Source organism: Parasteatoda tepidariorum, chromosome 9 (assembly GCF_043381705.1).
Source record: "Parasteatoda tepidariorum isolate YZ-2023 chromosome 9, CAS_Ptep_4.0, whole genome shotgun sequence".
NCBI lineage: Eukaryota > Metazoa > Arthropoda > Arachnida > Araneae > Theridiidae > Parasteatoda > Parasteatoda tepidariorum.
The window spans coordinates 4,532,781-4,555,327 of record NC_092212.1 but is presented as its reverse complement, the minus strand read 5'-3'; the positions used below and the strand labels follow the sequence as shown (position 1 = coordinate 4,555,327).

Here is a 22,547-nt window from a genome sequence, read left to right as displayed (position 1 = left end):
TATGGCAGCTATAATTCCGTTTGCTACAGTGTATCTTTGCGAAGCGGGATTTTCCACAATTGTGACAATAAAAACATAACATCGAAATCGATTGAATGTTGAACATGATATGCCCGTTTGCTTTGTTGAAAACCATCCCCCAATTCAATTTGTTAAGTAAGGAAAAGCAGCAGCAACCTTCACATTAAAAATTTTAATTTTAAAAATTTTGTATACTATTAAAATAATAAAATTAAATGTTTTCTAATAATTGATGTTTTTTGCAATTATTTTTTTTCACAGGGGGGTGGTCCGTGACTTCTTAAAAATTTTTAAAAGGGGTCCATTATATCAAAAAGGTTAAGAAACACTGCTATATACTAATGAAAGACTCATCTACCTGTTGTAGACAAGGCTAATTATGATATCTGGGTACCCCGCGAGGGCAACTGTAACTAAAAATATAATTAACTCTATTTTATTTTATAACCGTCGTTGAACAGCAGACACAATTTTGAGTTTAAAACTACCAATGTTTAACTCCGTAGCAGTAACCTAATCCAGAAGACAAAGGAACTCTTAGATCAAATATTGAGAGAAATTCTGCCTTCGTGGAGGACTTTTTGAGTGAGCTAACCCGCATTTGCGTTACATGGAGAGGAAGAACACGAAAACCTCCCTTGGTTAGCCTGACGACGAGGGGACTCTAACCCATGATCAATCTACAACTGACGATATTTTGGTCTGTGCGAGCCAGGTGCTGAATTCGTATCGAACAGCCATGCCTGGGATTCAAACCCGATTGCATGTTACCTAATTTTACATCTACATTTTATAAAGAGAGATTTTGAGAGCGCTGATTAGAATTCTCGACAACGCCTTCTGTGACGTATGGCTTTTTCATTCTGCTATGCTTGTTATTTTAAGCGATTTCTGTGCCACAGCTTATCTTTTTCCATCTTGAAATGTCAGCTTTTAAGGGCAAGAATCTGCCTTCTTTATTTAAAAATGAAATAGAAACTATTTCGTCCAACATTATTACCCTTAGATGCAATGTTCTAGATTTAGAAGTTTCAGGCTAGTGGGTAATGCAATTACAAATACGAGTGAACAGACAAATACGAAGTAGAATTCCAGAACTTCAAAACCTCACGAACAAAGATTAAATAAAGAAGAAAAAAAAGGAAACTTGTATGCACGGCTGGTGGACCCCCCTTCTTCGTTGTTATCCGCAGCTTCGGCTGGGTGACTCCCCGGCTACATTAAAAAATATTAATTTTAAAGGTATTAAATTAAAAGATGTTTTTTAATAATTTTAGGAGTACAATGACCTGAAAATAGATGCACTCAATTTTCCACAATCGATCGCAGACAGATACAATTGATTATAATTTATAAAAATAGTATATTTTTTTCAAATCAAATACCTGTCATTCTTAATTCAGATTTCATTCTGAATAAAAGACGAAGAATTCATTCTGAAAAAAATTAAAAATCTTACTTTATAGACTAATAGCTGAACAAAGAGGGGAGGCTTCATGGAATATGGAAATCTTTCCTTGGCGATCTCATAGATTTCTGGCTCTTCCAAAACCCGGCCAAAAATACTAATTAAGAAACCCTTTGAAAGTGTAGTATCATGGCCGTGGCGACAAGTGATCTAAAGTTAAAAGAATGAAATAAAGCAATAAATAACTCTGTCGAGAATTGTAGGTTTGCAAAGACATGCACTGACTTTTATTTTCTTAAACAACAACCGAAAAATTCGTCCTTTTTTCCCCAATAATACTTGAGGAAAAAAAGGAGGAAATTCCCCATTAATACTTCAATAAATACTTGAGTTCCGTCATTTATTTTTCAGTTTAATAAATGAGTTCAACCTTAATTTATGGTCGCCGAGGATTCTTTAAGGCTGTGTACTCGGGTAATGCATCAAAGCATATGTGACTCACCCGTCTCGAAGGGGTTACGGTTTTGCCAGCTGATTTACGTTGTATTGAGAACGGCTCTTATAATATCTTCCCCAGGTGCTTTTTTTATTTTTAGGTTTTCGATAATAGTTTTAACTTCGTCATCATTAGAAAGAGTGACGTTTGTCTCAGTCTTCTTTTTGAGATTGCCGTAACTAGATTAAATCTCATTAACACTAGATTTACGGGACACGTCAATTTGACGCATTCCAAATTTTTTAAGGAAAATTATGTAACCCGTTTGCATTTTTATTTTATCTCTTGTAATGATTTTTAATCATTGATCGAGGTAAATATATATTGAAGTCTATTTTCTTCAAAAGCGTTGAAATATTGAAATTCTCTTTGTGGTATACCTATCTCTACGGATATGCGTCCATTTAACGCGATCGTAATTTAGACAAAATTTTGAGTAAACATGCAAACATCACATCACTAACGAATAGGAATGTACCGACAATGCTTCGACCCGTTATCCGATATNTATATTGAAGTCTATTTTCTTCAAAAGCGTTGAAATATTGAAATTCTCTTTATGGTATACCTATCTCTACGGATATGCGTCCATTTGACGCGATCGTAATTTAGACAAAATTTTGAGTAAACATGCAAACATCACATCACTAATGAATAGGAATGTACCGACAATGCTTCGACCCGTTATCCGATATCGTTATCTCAAATGAAACAAGCGATAAACAACTGATGCCGATAAGCAATAATAGAAAGAACAAACGCAGAATGTCAATTGATGTCAGAGTGTTAGATTTTGAAGGTTTCAGTTGCCTAGTTCGAGTACTGAAAAATAAAATACTAGAATATTTCATAAATATATCTTTCATATTTTCATTTTTTTCCTTATAGTATATAATGCCAACTGCTCCGGACACGCCAAAATAATTACTTACTTTACTTTATTTAATAAAAGCTGTCCCGCAGTGGACTGATCGTTAAGACACGGTTCCCAGCAGATCACTGAAGCCAAGCATCACTGGCCGTGGTCAGTGTGCGGGTGGGTGACCATTTGGATGAGTCTGCGTAGGGACCGAGGGTGTGCGGTATTGGTCCTCGTTAAACTGTTCTACCGTAAAGTGCTCGACTTCGCTTGCTGGTCGTCGGGCTACTGAAGCCGGCGTGCCATCCCCTCAGCAGAGGATCAAAATTGTGATGGCGTGTCTTTGGATCATCCTCAGGGGTGTTTCCCAGACCGTCGCCAATAGCCCATTGAGCAGCTCTAGTGCGACGTAAATGAACTACAACTACAACTTTAACAAAAACTGGGCAACTGGGCAGTGCAGAAGACCCATATCCTATTCATAATGAAATTACAGACAAAAAAAAATATATAAACAGTTTGTATACAGAGTCTCTGGGGTGACTGATGTTGTAGAGCAAGCACCTTGCTTGTTTAACTGAAAAGAAAAGTGAAAATAATTCTAAGCAACTTGCTGTAGTAAAGATGGCTGTGAATTTATAGTCAACATGAGATAGCAGGTGCTGATTTCGAGGCTGGTATTGTAGTTGAGGCTGTAATCAATTGATGTTTTGAACTATTGCTATGAACTATTGATGTAAGAGATGGAGATCTTTATGTATGCTGGTAGTTTTGGTATGAGGCGTCAGAGGTGAAGTGTGCAGCTATTGGTCTTAGGTTTTTGTGTTTTTTAAAGTTTTCAAATTTAAATATTTCGATGATGATATTTTGCTTTGTCGTAAAAATCTGCATTAAGCTTGTAAATATACTGACAGACAGTCGGGATTTTAAGGTTTTTGTGGATGTTTAAGTTTCCAATGAACCATCTGGCACAAAAAATAATTAAAAAAAACGGTAAATAACTATTAAGTAAATTTTGCAAATATATAGTGGTGAATTATATAAGCCTACGAATTATTTAGAAATTGTGGTGGATAAAAATTTACTGGATAGAATTTATTAAACCAAGTCATCACAATCAATTATCAATTGTGATTCATCACAATTGATAAACTACCACTTTAAAATATATATTAGCTGTCCGGAGTAAGTTGGCATCTCTATAAATGCTGTTTAATGTGTTCGTACAGATAGAGATATAAGAAACGACCGTAACCCTAGTGCTAATGAAAGATGCTGAAGTTGCATTTCATTTGATACTTTGAATACTATGGTATGTAGAGGAGAAAAAAATGACTTAAAATTAAAAATACTGATCTAAAATAACTTAAATTTCGTTGCCACAAAAAAAATAATTTTTTTTAAAGTCGAGCAAGTAAAGCGAAGCATGGATTATCACAATAGTTCTCACGTTTATAGTTTGGGCTTGTGACACTTTCGACCAAAGATTGGGGGACGAAATCTTCTCAATTTAAGGAGAGAATAAGGTTACTGTGGGGTGTGTTTTATTGTTTTACGATCACCGCTTCCCTTTCATAATTCACTTCCCGAGGGAAAAAAAGTGCCCATCAGATCTCATGTTAAATAATTTTTAGAAAGGAAATTTAGAAGCGCAATTCAAACGACCCATTAGAAATTTGAACCCCTGTGGTAGAACGTGGACAGCCTGTATACACATCACCTCCAAAGTTTTTTACTTTGAAAGTAAATGAATTTAAACTTGAATAGTGCTTGCTTTTACCCAGATCCAGAGCTGGCGGTTAATTCATTATCTATTCAAGGTTTTAGCCTTCATGGCACTTTTTTTATTTTATTATTTTTTATTTTTAATCAAAATAAGTTCGGAAATTGCGTATTTTTTATTGCATTTTTTTTAAAATCAGATGATTCTAAAATTGGCAAGGCTTCGAAATCTTCTTACAAATTTCAATTTTTAGCATTTCCTGCTTCACAAAATAAGGCATTTTTCCTGATAACAAATTATACTACAATAATATCTTGGGAATCGTGCTAAAGTAAAAAATTAAACAAAATTGTTTAGTATATTATCTGGAAAAAAATCTACATGGAATCACAAAGAAAGAGTAAAAGATATAATGAAATAACTAGTGAATCACACGTGGTCAGATAATTAAAAATTTAATTTCCCAACTAAGATAGTAGGACAACATTTAAGATACTGAGATATTTTAAGACGCTTAAAAATTTTGGCTACGTATTCGACAGCTTTTTATGTTCGGTATCTTTGTACTCTTTGCAGTGACTTCTAAAACATCAGCACTATTTTAGATAATCTATGTTGAAGCCACAAGAAACAAAACAAAAAAAAAGACAATCAATGATTTATATTCTTTTTTCGAAAAAAATAGTATGCTTAGTAAATAATCAGCTGTTTTGCATTAAATAATTTTAAACAGCCGAATGTTTTTAATTTCTTAACAAGGTTTTATTCTTAGCTAGCAGACAATAATTATTTTTAAAAAAAATTGACTATAATTTAAAAAGGAACTTCACTTTAAAAAAAAAACTAAATTAAAGTACTAAAAAATTGATTAGCATATTAATGAAGAAATAATAAACGTAGTAGGGTAAAGAATAAGATTTTTAAAAATGTTAAAATTTAATTAAATAGTTGGTAAAATAGTTCTACGAAACACTTCCGGACAGGTGATTAAAAAATTACTTTTAAGATTAAGACGATATATAAGATGTTGAGAAATTTGCGATGATGTGAGATATGTTTAAATATGTTTACTACGTATATTTATTAATATTTATAAAAAATATATTCAAAAGAAATATAAAAAGAAATATACAAAAAAGAAATTGATAAATATCTTATTCCAAATCTAGTCATACGTATGTATATTATTGAAATTGTATCAGTTATTGAGGGGAAAAAAACTAAAAAATAATCACATTAAATAAGCACAACCTGGTGTATAATCATATTCTATCAGAAGCATTCTTTTATAAAACTCGACATCCGTTGAATAAAATGTTTTTTAATCAATAAATTGTTTTATTCAAATTTCTTTACTAAATTGCAAATAGAATTTTAGACGACTAAAAAAGAAACATTATATCTTATGGTTTGTCTGAAAGAAATAAAAAAAAAAAGATTAGCAAACGATTATTATCGCAAAAAAATATGAATAAAATTTTATGCTACGCACGCGCAGTCAAGTTCCTCGTAAGTTTATCACATTTTAATATTAATCGCCCCATTTAGTCATTTCTTCATTGTCGCCAAATTATTTTTTGTTAAATAATTAATTTTAATTTTTCTCATCTTCTAATACATAAAAAAAGTTGAAGCTTTAGATTTTTCAATTAAAAAATATGTAGATTAATATGGTATAAAAAAATCCATACCTTATAATTCAAAATTTTTTCATCCTCATTTTAATTAAATAATTAGAAAGAATTAAGAATTAAAAATAATTTTTTTTTCATGAAATTATCTTCATTAGTTTTTAAAATATGACTGAAAACACAAAAAGCGAAATTAACATTAAGGGGTCCAAACTTTGAATCGATTGCCTGACCAAACTATAGGGACCACATTTCCCAGATTGTGGCTACCCCCCAATGAAAATTCCCCCCAATGCCGGCTACCCCCCATATTTTGAAAATAAGGAATCCAAATATGTAAAAAAAAAAGTATATGTTTATTCAGAGAAAGTACGTTTTGTGTCTGATTTCGTAACTTAATTAATAGTTAGCATTAATTAATTAGCATATTTGAGGTCACCCCCAGGAACCGTTAAGATTGACACTTAGTTCGTGAAAATCCGATCATTAGAACGAAAGTTATTCAGGGTGATATCTTTTTTTTGCGGACTGTTCTTAGCTACCTTCAATTTTCAAAAATAAATAAATAAATAAAATATAAATACGAGAGTGCTATGTTAAATTGGTAAAAAAGAAACTGATGAAAAAGAAACTGATGAAAAAGTTAATTATAAAAACGCAGTCACCTCTGGTATACTCATGACGATTTGATTGTAGAATATATCCGGAGGACAATATATTCGCTTTGCAAATATTTCAGTCATCCCTCTGTCAAAAGCAAATTTCTAGAAAGAAAAAAAGAAATAATTTGATATATGTATTCCTGTTATAATTATTTTTCATGTAAATAATCTGCTAGCGGAATACCCGTTTCATGAGGGACGAAAAAAAAAGAAATTATCAATAAATCAGAATTGATTACTTCTACGATATCAAGCACAAAGCAGATAGACATGTACTGACACAATTAATTAAGCTAAAACAAATTCAATCGTTTCGTTAATTATTGTTTGTTGCCTTTCACAGTGACTTTATGTTATTAGATTAAGCAAAAAAATGTCTTTAAAAATTCATCCCTTCAAAATAATTCAGTTTAATTAATTCTCCTCTTCATAAACAGTAAAACCCTATTCCAACAGACGAATCTTGATATCATTAATAGTACCATAGAAAGTACTAATATTGGTACCAACCTTGGTCATCACCTTGTTACCTTGGTAACAATATTAATACCTAGATACATTGGAAAGTATTGAGTATTTATGATTACGCTAATTAACATAATAGCATTAGTACCTATTACCTAAATGGATTAAGCATCATTGACGTCGATAACAATATGGCAAATTACTACGTTTTATATACACGAATGATTACCTTTTCTTCATTAATTAATTTAGAATTTCAATAGAATTTTTTTCATTTAAATTTGTACCTTTTACGAAAGTTAGTTAATTGCAATTCTCGAAAATAATTAATAACAGCACTAATGTTTTTTATAATAAATTTTGACAAAAGAACTAATATCGGTACTTATTATCAATATCGCGAGCTATTTTTAAAATCAGTAATGCTTAACATTGGTAAGACAGCTGGGGCTATTTTGGTCCATCTTCTTTTCCATTGTTTTGCTGGTCAAAAATATACTTTCAGAAAGTATTAAGTATTTCTGACATTTCATAATTTACAATTAAGGATTATTTTATAATTAACAATTTAGGAAGTTCGAAGCACTAATCAAGCAAAAAAAGAATTTTTTTATAGATATGTATGTTAGCGAAATCAGCACTTTATCAGGGGACGCACTAACACAGTAAAGCCTTTCTGTAGTCAGTGGTAATACCAAAAGTTGACTGTGCCCCTAGTCGCCATAATGGATAAACTAAATAAGAAAAAGCTATAAAAAATTCTGAAATTAAATTTAAATGCATTTAAAAATTAATGTTACACAAACACAAGTCAAAAGTACACAGAGAAAATACTAAAAATGAAACGCCCACATATTAACAAAAATAAAAATAAACAAAAATAATAATAAAAAATTTCTTTGTAATAATAAAACAGATTTTCTTCCAACAATTGGGAATTTCAAAATTACCTTAAAGAACAATAATTTTCCTTTCAATTATGGTAATTAAAATTTTTCAATTCAAAGTATTTAAGAGACGTTCAACTAGTTCGACCGATATTGCAGTCCGCATGAATAGGCCTATAATGTGAAATTTTGGATATTTAGTTCCTGAAAAATATTGATAACTTTATTAGAATTTTTAATCATTGAATGTTTTGCTCTATTTTTCAAGTTTTTAAAAAGGGGTCAGCACTATAAATATTTTTAAAGAATTTTTTAAAGATTTTGCAATTTATATTTTATTTTGATTTGGTTATTCTAACTGTAACTTTATCTTTTTTTTCCTTATTTCTAGACGTTTTATTGTTAATTAATTTTTCCTCTTTGTACTTTGGACTTGTGCATGTGTATCATTAATTTTTTACAGCATTAACATTTTATTTTGTAATTTTTACTAGCTTTTTCTTATTTAATTTATGCATTATGGTGCCCCCGGTACACAGTCAGTTTTTGGTATTACCACTGACTACAGAAGGGCTCCAGTGAGTTAATAGACAGTGTCCCCCCCTATGAAGTGCTGTTTTCTCTAACATGCATATCTTTTTTTAAAAAACTTTTCTTTTTGCTTGATTTATGTCTCTAACCTTCTAAATTGTTAAAATTAAGACAAATTTGGTTTCAGCTGCTTTTTGCGCTTTTCCATTTTGACTTATTATTATTTTAAATTTTATTTTGCGTCTTTCTGAATTGCTTAAATCAGTTTTATTCTTTGATTAGATAACGTTTATGGAACCTTATACCTAGAAAGACGGAAGGAACCAGAGTAGCCCCCAATGTATTTCGGTAGGTACACAGGTAGATTTGGATGTAAGGATACCCAGTTTCATTAATAAAAAATATCATTTCACCATATTTTCTATTATTATTTATAGAGAAAAGGTAAGTCAATTATCTAAGACACTATTGAATTAGTATCATTGAAAAGTCGCAGTCCCGTTTAATCAAATATTTTCAAAGAAAGTCCAGATTCAATCTCACGCATGCGCAATTGAATCGGGACTTTTCTATCTTAACACTCGGGAAGTTTCACTTTAGATTCCTCACCATCAAGTGTTGCATCAAGATGTAAATTCTATACTCTAAATTAAATTATTAAAAATTGTACTTTTTAAATATAAGAGTGTTTATCTTAGAACCTCACGCTAAGGAATGACACACTCGCGATGATTTGTGGATTATACTAAATTAATGTGTAAAAAACCATCGTTTAAAAAAGTTTCGTTTCAAAACAAAACTGACACGCCTGCCAACTACTACGCTTTCTGCTAAATATTTTATAAAGTGGAAGGCATTTAAAAACGAAAAATCTTCAGAATTTCTGGTGATTTTGAGAAAATTATAAATGCGTCAATACGAAAGTACAAGATTGAAGTATTATTCAGAGTGCCTGTCAGCTAAGCGATCAATCGACTCTTTCATATGTGTGCATACCCTTGGGCGATTGGATCGAAAGTACTAGTTTATTGAAATTGCATACATTTGCTGGCTTATAAATCTTCGTCGAGTAGGGGGACATCTGAAAGAATGCATCCAGGTTTACGGCGGGTTTCGAACCCATCACCTCCAAGCTTCACACAGCGTTTGGCGGGTGATATTGCTCGGCCAGGGAGGCCCTCAAAAAAAGTACAGGAACAAACTGTCGTTGTGTATGAACTATTAAATCATTTATTTGTAGTGATGTGGAAAATTAGTTTAAATAAATAAAACATGATGCATTAAAACATAAGCAAAGCTACCACTCGATAAAATAATTACAAAAAGCTTAGACTGTTGGCAGCCCTAAACTGATTTCGAATAGGATTTCAAGTACCTAAAAATCAGTAAAATAATTATCGTTCTTGAAGACTGCTCCCAGATAGGACAAGTTCATTCTTTTTCCAAATGTAAGACCTCGTTTCTCAACTAATCGAACGAAATAAGTTATTAATGTCGGGGCTGCAGCCGATAGACGAATCCAGAAACAGAAGTAACGCTACTGGTGTGAATTTCTAGAAATTCGATGATTTTCAAGAAACTTTTGAATCTTCTTTGGGGTGGTTTGGGCTTTCTTCGGACAACAAAAATACAACAAGTAAGAATTAAGCGAAAGATTATGAGCTAAAATGTATAATTTATTTTTTTTTAAAATAAAAAAAAAAAAAAATTAAAAAAATTTTTTTAGCACCCAACAATCCAATACGACTGATTTTAAGATCCTAAAAATACATTCTTATAGATTTTTTTCACCCAAAGCCATTAATAATTCGTAGCAGACATATTTTTCTTACTCGAAAACAACACGAAGCAAAAAGCTTTAATGTTTATTTGGCAGAACTGGGTTCATAGGCAATGCCATGCAATTACAAACAAAAACTCCTGAGCACATTGCTGCAGGATGTCTTTGTGAGAGGTCTCCGGCTATTGAGCCTCAATAAACAGGCTTTTAGAAGAAGGTGATATTGATCTTGAGCGCACAATTAAAATGGCTTTGGCCATGAAAAAGGTGAACAAGATCACTCAAGAAATTATTGGGTAGCCAGTAGAATTGGAAGAATTTAAGGTTTACCAGAAAAAGGAAACGAAACGGTTCTCACTAGAAACCAAACGATAAAAATAATTTTGTTTGTAATCATTGTTAGAGATCTGATCATGGAATTAATCTGCAACGTGTAATATGTTATGTACGTGTACGTGAATAAATCTGCAACTTATGTCATAAGTACAAGTTATGACTGTCCAAAAGTGGGAGTTATGATTAGTTAATGACTATAGGAGTTATGCAAGTTATGACTGTCCAAGGGATAAATAAAAAAGCATCTTAAACAAAAACAAAAAAAATTATTGAGGTTGTACCCGGAAGTTCAGGTGAAAATATTATATCCGTACCGTTACGAACTAAAATACTGTAAAACTTTACGATGAATTAGCTAAAAGACGACCCATTACGATTAGAGTAAATATAGGAACTTCTCCTGTTTTATTGGAAGTTAACACTGGTGGAGCAGTTCTGGTTATGAGTATTAAAAAATTTCGAAAAATCTCTAAAAAAAGATTCGACCTGTTAAATTGATTTTTAAAACCTGTGAAGGAGATTACGTTGTACCACTGGGATATGTTTCTGCTAATATAATATATCATAACGCGTCATAACATGAAAAATATATCAATTATAATAAATGTCAATAAATAACAACCTGCATTGCTTTTGCAAATAGTTTGGAGCACATCTCAGCAGCCAGAGGAGGTGTTGCACCGGGCATTACTTCGCTGTAACGGAAGGAATATAAATAAAACAGGTGTTCACCATTTTTTTCTTCTCGTAATTAATTCTTGCTTCAAAATTAATTTGAAACATGTTACACTTCTATTTATTACTAATAAGTAAATTTTATTTTATTATGATCGTAATTCGTTCAAGGGCGATAGGATAAAAATTGTTCCACATGCAGACACAAATATGGAAATAGTTTCTCTTATACTAACATACATTTAGGAAGATTTTGCACGGTTCGAAATGTTGGCACTTTTTAGAAATAGAGTCCGTATTGCCCAATCTAAATTTGTAACGACCAAAAAGAGTTCAAGAAATTATAAATTTCTTTTTCAACTTATTACAAGCAATACGGAAGTGTTTATACTGAAGTATAGATGGTGTCGGAATAATTTTTTAAAGCATTTTTTAATTATAGTGGTATTGTAAGAAGAAAGAAGCTTATAACTTCATACGTTCATTTTGGTCGAAGCAAATTTCGTATGAGTAAAATGAACACCACTTCTAAAAGGTTTAAATATGATCTTTCAAACTGTGCCAACAGTTTTGTTACGCAAAATATTCCAAGACATTAGTTGATAGAAAATTTTTTTAAAATGAGTTAGTATAGAAGTGTTTCCATATTTTTGTCAAACTTCTATAATTTCGAAACAAATATCAACAATTAATTATAAATGTAGTAGTTTTTAAACAATGCGGGAGATGATGATCGCAATTTTCTTTCTCTTTTGTTCTAACAGAGGTAAAAGTTAGAAATTACCTCTGTAGAATGGCTCTGAAGACATTTGGATACTTAGTGATAGTCGTAGTGCAATTCAGCACCTACAAAATTGGCATTAAGTCAGTGACCAAGTAGGTTTACTAATATTGGAAAAACTAAAATACATGCCCCATAAACGAGATATTCAGATTCAGTGTATACCTTCTCACGTAAATGTGTCAGGTAAAGAAATTGCTGACATGTTGGCCAAAAGGGGCTAGTTGCGACTCCCTCACTTTCCACGAAATTTCTTCTGCATGGAACAGAAGCTGCAAACAAATATGGCTTACTCCCCCTGCTCACCACTGTTATTGTAGAAAGTGCCCAGGCTGCATTCTCGAACTCGAGGGCGATAGTCCAGATATGACAGCGATTTCAAGGTTTAATAGTGGCCACCTGAAAGGTATGACTTTTAGCTCCGGATGCAAAATTTTTTCAACCTGCATTCAGAGCCAACCTCTCCGGAGCATATCCTGGACTGCCTGGGACTGGAAGACCTAAAATCATCTCCACTTATTGTAATTGACTTTGCTAGAATACATGTTGCTAGGTCATGATCTATCTGTTGCTAGGTCATGAAGGATTAGTTACAACAACAACAACGCTTAGCACATCAGAAAATTCCATTCAGTTTTCCGGTCATCTCTATTCAATTTATGAATGTGTAAAAATTGTATTAACATCAAGTGTCTATTTACTACGAGTTCAAAGAAATATATTTGAAGTTTAGCGAATGAATAGAAAGTATTTTATTAACGATTGAACATTTTAACAAGATATAGAGAAAGTGTAAAGTAATCGTAACAATTTTTTAAAAAAAGCTTACCCAACATTTGCTAAAGTGAAATAATCCCTCTCACATCTCAGAATGGTATTAAACTCGTGTTTCAACTCAAAGCTGTTCAACAAACTTCTGCTTGTCACAGGTCTTGACTAAAAATTTTAAAATTTATCAATATTCACTGAAGTACACAGCGCGGGCCACAAACCGGGGAAAAACTTAAAAAGTGAAAAAAACAATCTTTGCTTATTCCTATTTACCGAAACATATTTTTAAAAAAAATCATCGGAAATATATATCGACATCAAAATATAGCTCAAATTAAAATGAAAGTAATACCTAAATCGTTAAAATTTTTAATTAATTTCACGAAAAAGTTGTCTTCACTTTCTATATTTTTTTCGGTTGCGACCAGGCTTTTGCCAATAAAGCAAAAATAAATTTAAATTAGTATAAAACTACCACTATCATTAATAAAGTAAAATTATAGATTCTTAAAAAGTGATACAGTACACTCTCGATTATCCATGCGCGGATTATCCGGTTTGCGGATTATCCGTGCTCATTCCGGAGTCACACAAAAAGTATAAAGAGAAACATTTTCAAGATTAAAAAAATTTGATTCATGAAATTATAACACTACCAAATTTTTGGAAGCAATATTCGTTATTGGATTGAAGTATATCGAATATCAGCAGCCTGGTCAAAATTAAAATCGTCTACGTTATCACGATCTTGGAGAAATATCATACCGCTTGATGAACAATCTTCTTCAGATGTTCAAGAAAAATATGATAACACTATTCTCGAACAATCAAAAGAAATCTAAGGTTTCGAAATTCTTGATGAAGAAAATTTAGAAGATTGGTTTCAGCATGTGAGTCTGGCTTCCAGTATTTGATTGATGAAGACATCGTTATGTTGTTAAATCAAATAGTGATGATAGTAACTGATGCAGAAGATGTAGTAAATGAATGAAATACAATTTCTCATTCTGCTGCTCTGTGGAAACTTTATTAGATTATATGGGAGGATTTGATTACNTTAGTTTAATCATATATATAATCAATGTTAATTCAAAGTATAACTAAATAGTTTTATTTTGAACAAAGTAATGGTGAATTAAATATATCAAACAATTATAACTCGGCCCACAAATAAACTTCTAAAGAATTACTTTGATTACCAGTTTTATCTTTTTACTCTGGTTGATACGGGTTTATGCTGGCACGTATTTGTGACAGTCGGCGCGAAAGGGTTAAGAAAGAATTTTAATATTTTTAGAACTTTTAACTAAATAACTTTTTTTAAAAACATTATTAAATTAATAAAGTTTGTCATGGAGGTAGCTCGAATCACGGTTGCCAACTACTCCGCGCCTGCCAACTTTCACTCTTTCCGAGAATGGATTTTCAGAGTGGTTGTAATACAATAAACGAATAACAATTTGACTCAAAAATATATTTATATTTTGATCCCGTTGAAATTCGCTTGCTCAAGTATTATTATGCTTTTATATATTTATTGAAATTATTTATATGTAGTGGTGGTCAAAATCATTTACAATTATCATTATAATTCAAAAAGTTAATTGGAATAACCTGAGTATTGCTACCACTTTAAATATGAAACTAAAATCTTCCGGAAAATCCGGAAGAGTTGGCAGGTATGAAATTGGTAGCGAATTAAATAGTAAAATTTGTTATAAGTGCTCGCCTCCCGATGAAGTGACCGAGTTCGAATCCCAGCGATGGCTGGTCGATACGAATTCCTCACCCGGAACGCGCAGTGCTGACGAAAAATATCCTCAGGGGCAGACGGATCTTGAGTCAGGGTTCCCTTGCCATCAGGCTTACTGTAAGATGTTTTCATGGTTTTAATCTCCATGTTAGGCTAATGTTGATTAGTTTAATCTAAAAGTGATCCACGAAGGCAAATTTCTCTCAATACTTGAACTAGCTTTCCCTACACATTTAAACGTATACACATTCAAATTTGTACGAAAGTATAGAACAGGATCATCTAATGTATGCATTAAAGAGTAGATCCCTACCATTTTTTTTTCTTTCTAAAGATATCTTTTGTGTCATTGCATAATAGGGCATGCACTTACTCGGGCAGAATTTTCCGGATGACCTAATATTCATCATGACCATGCCCTAATTTATTCATTTCTATTCTGTTAAGATCATATACGTGTAACGGTGAACAAAATTCTCTCATTTCTAATGCATGCCTGACAACTACTACGCTTTTCGAAAAATATTTTATAAAGTGGTAGACATATAAAAACCAAATCTTCCTAAATTTTTGGTAATTTTGCCAACATTTTAAAATTTTCCTCGCGATAGACTCAGAGGTGCCAACTTGTACCGCTTTGCAAAAGAGTATTTTCTAGTGGTAGCAAAATTTAAGCCATTTTTGATTTAGTATTTTTCATTTTAAGCAATTTTTCCACCACTTAATATCAAAGACTGAAAGTATGGAACAAAATGCAACTTTATTCCTCTTTACTCGCTGCCACTCTTTTAAAAAGTAAGGCGTAATAATCAAAATTTTACAAGTTTTATTATTTAATTCGCCACCACTTTATTAAAACTTTTACAGAAAGCGGAGTTGTTGGTATCCATGTACTTTTAAATCATTCATATGCAGTGGTGTGGAAAATAAGTTCAAATAAATAATAGATTAAAACCCAAACTTGGGTGCAACTGGACATTTTTTTTTACCAAAGGCGTTGAAAGTTGGCAGCCCTGTTAACGCATCTATATTATATAAAACGCTAATACGTATGTATCTATAAAACCGATGATATTTCTTTTCTCGCGTTGGCAACAGTTTTCATTTTTAATTGATAGGCTTCGGCGCGCAAAAGCACGTAGTGAGCATCATATGGCTAATCGGGTGAATTCTCACAAAAAAATTCTCACAAAATTATCTTCATCGAAGCCGATGCTTTACATCCGGCGTTCAGTACTATTTCTTATTGTTTTACAACACATGATTTTAGCCCTCTGGTGTGAAAAACTTTAAAACAAAACTTACAACAGTTACTTTTCTCAACAACTGAAATTTAGAATAGTGTGATTAAGAAAAATATGTGAACTGTTTGCAATTTTAAATTAATATTGAAATGTACAGGTTTAGAATTTTCTACAGTGAAAAGTTTTCGGAACTTCAGTGTTCAAAAAAGTATACAAAAGCTAGACGTTAAGAACGTATCCAATGAGCGAGCAGAGCGAGCATCGGATTGCGAAGCAATCCGAAATGAACTGCGAAAGCAGTTCCGGGGGTTGGAGAGCGCCAGCGAGCAGGGGGCGAAGCCTCCTAGTTTATATTAATACTTTAACTTTTACACTTGGAAATTGTTTCGAAAATAATGCAAATTCCGTACCAGTGACAGGGTACTCGCAGCGTGGTCAGTATCGTAACACTTATTCAAAAATTATTGCAAACTACACACACAAATTATACATACAAATAGTACTAATAAGTTTTGCTTAACAAATTATACTTACTTGAAGAAGATATATGTTATTTTGTTTTATACCCCATTCTATGTCTCTGGGTGATCTATAAAACTTTTCAACCTAAAATTAAAATAATACTAAGCCTATATCTGAATATTTCAAAGAAGAATGCTCTGTTCAGAGAAAGTTTAAATCAAGATTGTTATGGTATTCATATTAAAAAATACTAAATGAAGATATTTTTTTCACTCTAAAATTAAATAAATAATAATGAATAATGAAGAAATTTTTCATTCGCTTAAAAAATATATAAATTTCAAACAACAGTCGAAATGTTTCAAGCACTTAAAAATAGGTGTTTATTTTCAAGATTTGCTAAACATGAACGAGAAGAAACAAAAGTGGTTTCAAATAAAAAAAAAATTATGTTGCTCATAAAAAATGAAAAAATGAAGGGGAGAAACATAAATAGAAAAACAACAGTAGCCGAGAGAGAAAAAGATGAAAAGCAGAATAAGAAAAAGAAGTGGCCGTGCAGATCACTCTTGCCTTCAAATAACTTGTTTTGAAATTTATGGACGCAAAAAACTTGACATTATTTATTTCTATATTTGTAATATCGTATGGCGATAATTGTCTCGCCTCTGCTGTTCTATTGTAGCAGTATTATCAAGTTGTTTTTTACACTTTCTAAATCAATTGAAACATTTTCGCACTCAATTATAAACGTCGCTGACCCAAAAATAATTACATGCAAAAAAAAAGTAAATATTATTTTTTTTCAGTATTATTTTATTTAATAATAGACGTAAACATACATTTTGAATTTCAAACCATTTTGAATTTCAAGAAAGTAACATTTTTAAAATTCACTTTCTCTGGAGCTAGTCAACCGATTTCATGCATATTTTGTATTTTTGCATATAATTTCAAATGTTGCATGAAATTGTATATCTTAAAATTTATTGTAAGTATGTATATTCAGAGAAAGTATGTTTGCATGTCTGATTTCGTAACTTAAAATATTGTCTGCACAAATTAATTACCATATTTGGACTTAAAATATTATCTGCACTAATTAATTAGCATATTTAGCATTAACATATTTATGCTTCTTAACTAGCATATTTGAAATCACCTCTTCGAACCATTACTTTTGAGTCCTTAAACGCGAGGATCCGATCATTAAATTAAAAGTTATTCAGGGTGGCTCGTTTGTTTTTTTCTTTTTATCCTACTGTACATCGTTATCATCTGTATATAACTTTCATTTTAGTTTTACTTCGTCATGCCTTTACCTGTTGCTTATTATAACTGTGTGACCTCACATCAGTGCTTAACTGATTAAGTCACAAACAAGCCACATTAAAATTCGTGGCCCTAGTTATCAGTTCTAGAAACCATGGTCGAAAAGCCCACATCATGACGACAGCAGCACAAGAACTCGACGATAGAAGGCCCCGAGTCTCGCCACCACAATTAACCCCTTCTATACATTAATAATATACATACTAATAACACATTTACTAATACACTAGGTTTACGGGACGCATCATTTTGACACATTTCGAATTTTATAAGGAAAATGACAAAACCCGTTTGCATTTTTATTTTATCTCCTGTAATGAGTTTTATCCATTGATCGAGGTAAATATATATGGAAGTCGATTTTCTTCAAAAGCGTTGAAATATTTAAATTCTCTTTGTGGTATACCTATCTCTACGGATATGCGTCAATTTAACCTCATGCGTCTAGATGTTATAAATCAATAAATATCTAGAAATATTTAATTTAAGGGAAATATATATGGGTGCAGAAAATTACCCGTGAATAATTTCAATGAAAGGTAATGAAGGCAAATGAAAAGTAAATTTAATTATTATTCAAAAGTTTTAAAAAATCTTAGATATAACGCATTTATTATTTCCAGGTCGTAGTGGCCCAGTGTAACTAGCATGCTTTTGTTTTTCTGAATATAAAAAGTGGTTGATGAAGAGGCATTTTTTCAGAAACCGGACAGTCAACCATGATATATTTATAACTCAACAGTTTGCATTTTAATCTAAAATTAAGGTTGAATGTTTTTTTAAGCTGAAATGGTAATAAGAAACATAAAGAGAAAATCTGTTTACAAGAAGAAGAATAAAATAGGTACTATCAAATTTTATCAGATTTAGGGCNTTCAGTATTTTCATTTATCTGGGTGAATTAAAAGATTCTCAAATACCACAATGATTTAGTTATATCTGACTAGATCTAGAATTAAAAGGAGCAAGTACTTTTTGATCAATCGAAGACTTTTTGAATGCCCTAACAGTAGAAAAACCAATTAATTTCGATAATATATTATACCACTTTTTCCATGAAACCCGCTTTTTGTATCATTTCAATATATAAAGGCGGGACAAAACGGGTTAAGTCACGAACAAGCCACATTAAAATTCGTGGCCCTAGTTATCAGTTCTAGAAACCATGGTCGAAAAGCCCACATCATGACGACAGCAGCACAAGAACTCGACGATAGAAGGCCCCGAGTCTCGCCACCACAATTTACCCCATCTATATATTAATAATATACATACTAATAACACATTTACGGGACGCATCATTTTGACACATTTCGAATTTTATAAGGAAAATGACAAAACCCGTTTGCATTTTTATTTTATTTCCCGTAATGAGTTTTATCCATTGATCGAGGTAAATATATATTGAAGTCGATTTTCTTCAAAAGCGTTGAAATATTAAAATTCTCTTTGTGGTGTACCTACCTCTACGGATATGCGTCAATTTAACCTCATGCGTCTAGATGTTATATATCAATAAATATCTATAAGTATTTAATTTAAAGGAAATATATATGGGTGCAGAAAATTACACGTGAATAATTTCAATGAAAGGTAATGAAGGCAAATGAATTGTAAATTTAATTATTATTCAAAAGTTTTAAAAAATCTTAGGTATCACGCATTTATTATTTCCAGGTCGTAGTAGCCCAGTGTAACTAGCATGCTTTTGTTTTTCAGAAAATAAAAAGTGGTTGATGAAGTGGCATTTTTTCAGAAACCGGACAGTCAACCATGATATATTTATAACTCAACGGTTTACATTTTAATCTAAAATTAAGGTTGAATGTTTTTTTAAGCTGAAATGGTTATTTGAAACACAAAGAGAAAATCTGTTTACTAGAAGAAGAATAAAATAGGTACTATCAAATTTTATCAGATTTAGGGCACTTTCGACAGCTTAACATGAATGGGTTGAGCAATTTCAATGAATCCATTGGGTAATGCGAAAACACATTCAAAATTGTGGAGTAGCTTCCTTGCATAAGGATATAAGGAGTCTGTAAAATTATCATTTAAAGTGTTATCCTTATAGTTATATTCACTTTAAATGTCCATCACAAAAATAGACTTGCCTCGGAGTCTGATTCAAGATTATCCTTGGTTTCAAGTCTGTGTTCAAAATCAAAACCTTACTAAGTGGAACATCAAGAGTCTCGGATTTACTGTCTATGGATCAAGAATGATTCCAGATTTTTCCTTGTCCTCAAACTTGCATTCAAAATTACAACCTTACCGAGTCGAATATTAAGAACCTCAGATTCGCTATTTATGGATCAAGAATACTTCTAGATTTTCCTTATATATCTTGCACCAGTCATGTTTATTATTTTGTGTTAGTCTAGACCAGGGAATCCCAAATGGAGTTCCATAGAACTCTGGGGTTCCGTAGAAAGTTTAAAGGGTTCCGTTAGTTAGTACTTTTTATGACAAATAATGAGTTTTGAAACTTTTGATTATATTTAGATCCAATCTATTATTCATTATTTATTTAATCTTTCGGTTGTCTTTATGAAATTACTTAAAAATACCAATGAAATAGAAATGGTATTTTTGAAAAGAAACTATAGCATTTCTAATAACGATATATTGAACAAATGATGTAAAAATCAAGCATTCTTTAAACATTGCATTAATATTTACTATCGCACTTTTCAAAAACAAAAAAAAAAAACTAAATTCTTTCATAGAAAAAGATGTTTTATTAATTACCATTTTCAACGTTTACGGCAGTTCATTTAAGTTTTCATTTCGAAGTAAACCATAACTCGTTTTATTTTAGTCATTTTCAGCTTATATGTCACCAAATCTCAATTCATTGCAAGACAAATTCATAACTAGACTAGATATAACACAATATATAGCTGCAAATTTAACTCTGGGTCTTAAAACCTAATTTAAAGTAATTTTTGATAAAACTATAAAAAAAATCTTCATTCCTCTAATTAAATATTTTATAAAATAGTCTTTTTAAAGCAATTATGTTCATAATTGCCTTAATAAATTTCATAAATAAAATCGGGATACCACCAAAAGAAGATTGATTATTTAGGGCTCTGTGGCGAACATGATCGTGAACCGCGGATTTAGACAGTTAAAAAGCTCTTAGATTAAAAGATCACGACTGTTTTTTGATATCTTAACACGTTGAACGCCACGCTAATTTTACATGACTTGCCCATCTGGTCACGGTAAATAACTACAAACTANATTTTATAGAAACTTGCCCATCTGGCCACGGTAAATAACTACAAACTAAATTTGCAAATATTAGACGGATTTTGCTATTTTTTTAGAAGGTTTATCATGACATATTTGACAAAAGTGGTGAATTATATAAGCCTACGAATTGTTTAAAAATAGTGATGCATAAAAATCTACTCAATTGAATTTATTAAACCAAGCACAATAATTAAGTAAATTTTGAATAAGTTTTCTGCAATTCCATAAAAGAGTGTAATTTTTATAGTTCTATATCATGTTATATGCTGTCAGCCATCTGTTTTTCACGGTCTATGTGAAAGGTCAGTGTCAGCCACCGGTGGTTGACGCGGACTAGATGTAATTTCAGTGTCAGCCACCGGTGGCTGACGCGGCCTAAATGGAAAGTCCAGTGTCAGCCACCGATGGTTGACGCGGCGCTCAACGTGTTAGCGGTCATAGTTTTTACTAGTACAGTATCATGTTTCTCAAGAGAAGTGTTCAAAAATTTGAAGTACTTCGATTGCCAGTTTGCCAAGCCTTTGGGCCATTTCATTGTCTAGGCAGGAGACAGACTTTTGGTCTTCAGACAAATCTTCTAGTCTAGTTCCACCAAATTCTATAAGAAAAGAAAACACAAATTCTAATTATAAAAAAAAGAATCTAAACTAAAGAAGAATAACATATTTTCGTGTTAAAAAATAAAACAAGAATAAATACAAAGACGGCAAGACTACCAGTTAAAAGGCTATAAAAATACAGAAATACTTCGGAATTGAGAGGAATATGATTAGAACGGTTATAAATAAATGAGGCATATGAGCTCTGGGCTGCCAACTATTATACTTTTGCAAAATATTGTTAAGGCGGTAGGCAATTAAAAACCTAGACTCAATTTTTAGAGTAATTTTGCAAAAATTTTTAAATTTTCTCCAAGTAAAACCTCTACAAAGTGGTTTTCTAAATTTAATTTTGAATTTATTTACAATTAATGGTGCGAAAAATAACTTTAAATCAAAATTATAGAACGAAGAATACTACTTTAGAAACTTTAGTACAGCTCGAAGAAATTTGCCACGGGCAAATAAAAAGTATAAAACATGGTGACTAATAAAATTAAAAATTTTATTTAAAACGATGAAAATTAGCAACTTTTTATAGCATATTTTTTTCCAGTTTACTAAAGTGAATTTGTTCGCTTTAAATGTAAATAATTCGAAATTAAGTCCTAATGGTAGTCACAATTGACTAATTAAAGGTATCCCTGCATTTATGGGATAAACTTAACCCCTTGGGGACGGGTGAATCAGAAAAGCATTCGTACAAAATCAGAATCAGGACGTAATTTAAAAAAAATGGTAACTTAAATGTGAGAGTTGCTAATTTGACAGACTTACTTTGCTTTTACTTTAATTATTGTTATTTTAATCTTATATGTAATCAATGTTAGTTCAAAGTATAATTAACCCTTTGACGGTCAGGGAAATGAG

At 31.6% G+C, this 22,547-nt stretch overlaps 1 protein-coding gene across 1 annotated transcript in view; it reads right to left on the bottom strand.

Annotated features, from left to right (window-relative positions):
* Positions 1 to 22,547, bottom strand: part of LOC107441594 (rifampicin phosphotransferase) — a gene marked incomplete in the record, with an annotated part of 109,642 nt that overhangs the window by 21,916 nt on the left and 65,179 nt on the right. The window contains 6 exon segments of the mRNA XM_071184930.1: positions 1,481 to 1,639; positions 6,804 to 6,902; positions 11,422 to 11,494; positions 13,085 to 13,191; positions 16,558 to 16,629; positions 21,576 to 21,676. Coding sequence (XP_071041031.1) covers positions 1,481 to 1,639; positions 6,804 to 6,902; positions 11,422 to 11,494; positions 13,085 to 13,191; positions 16,558 to 16,629; positions 21,576 to 21,676 — 611 coding nt within the window.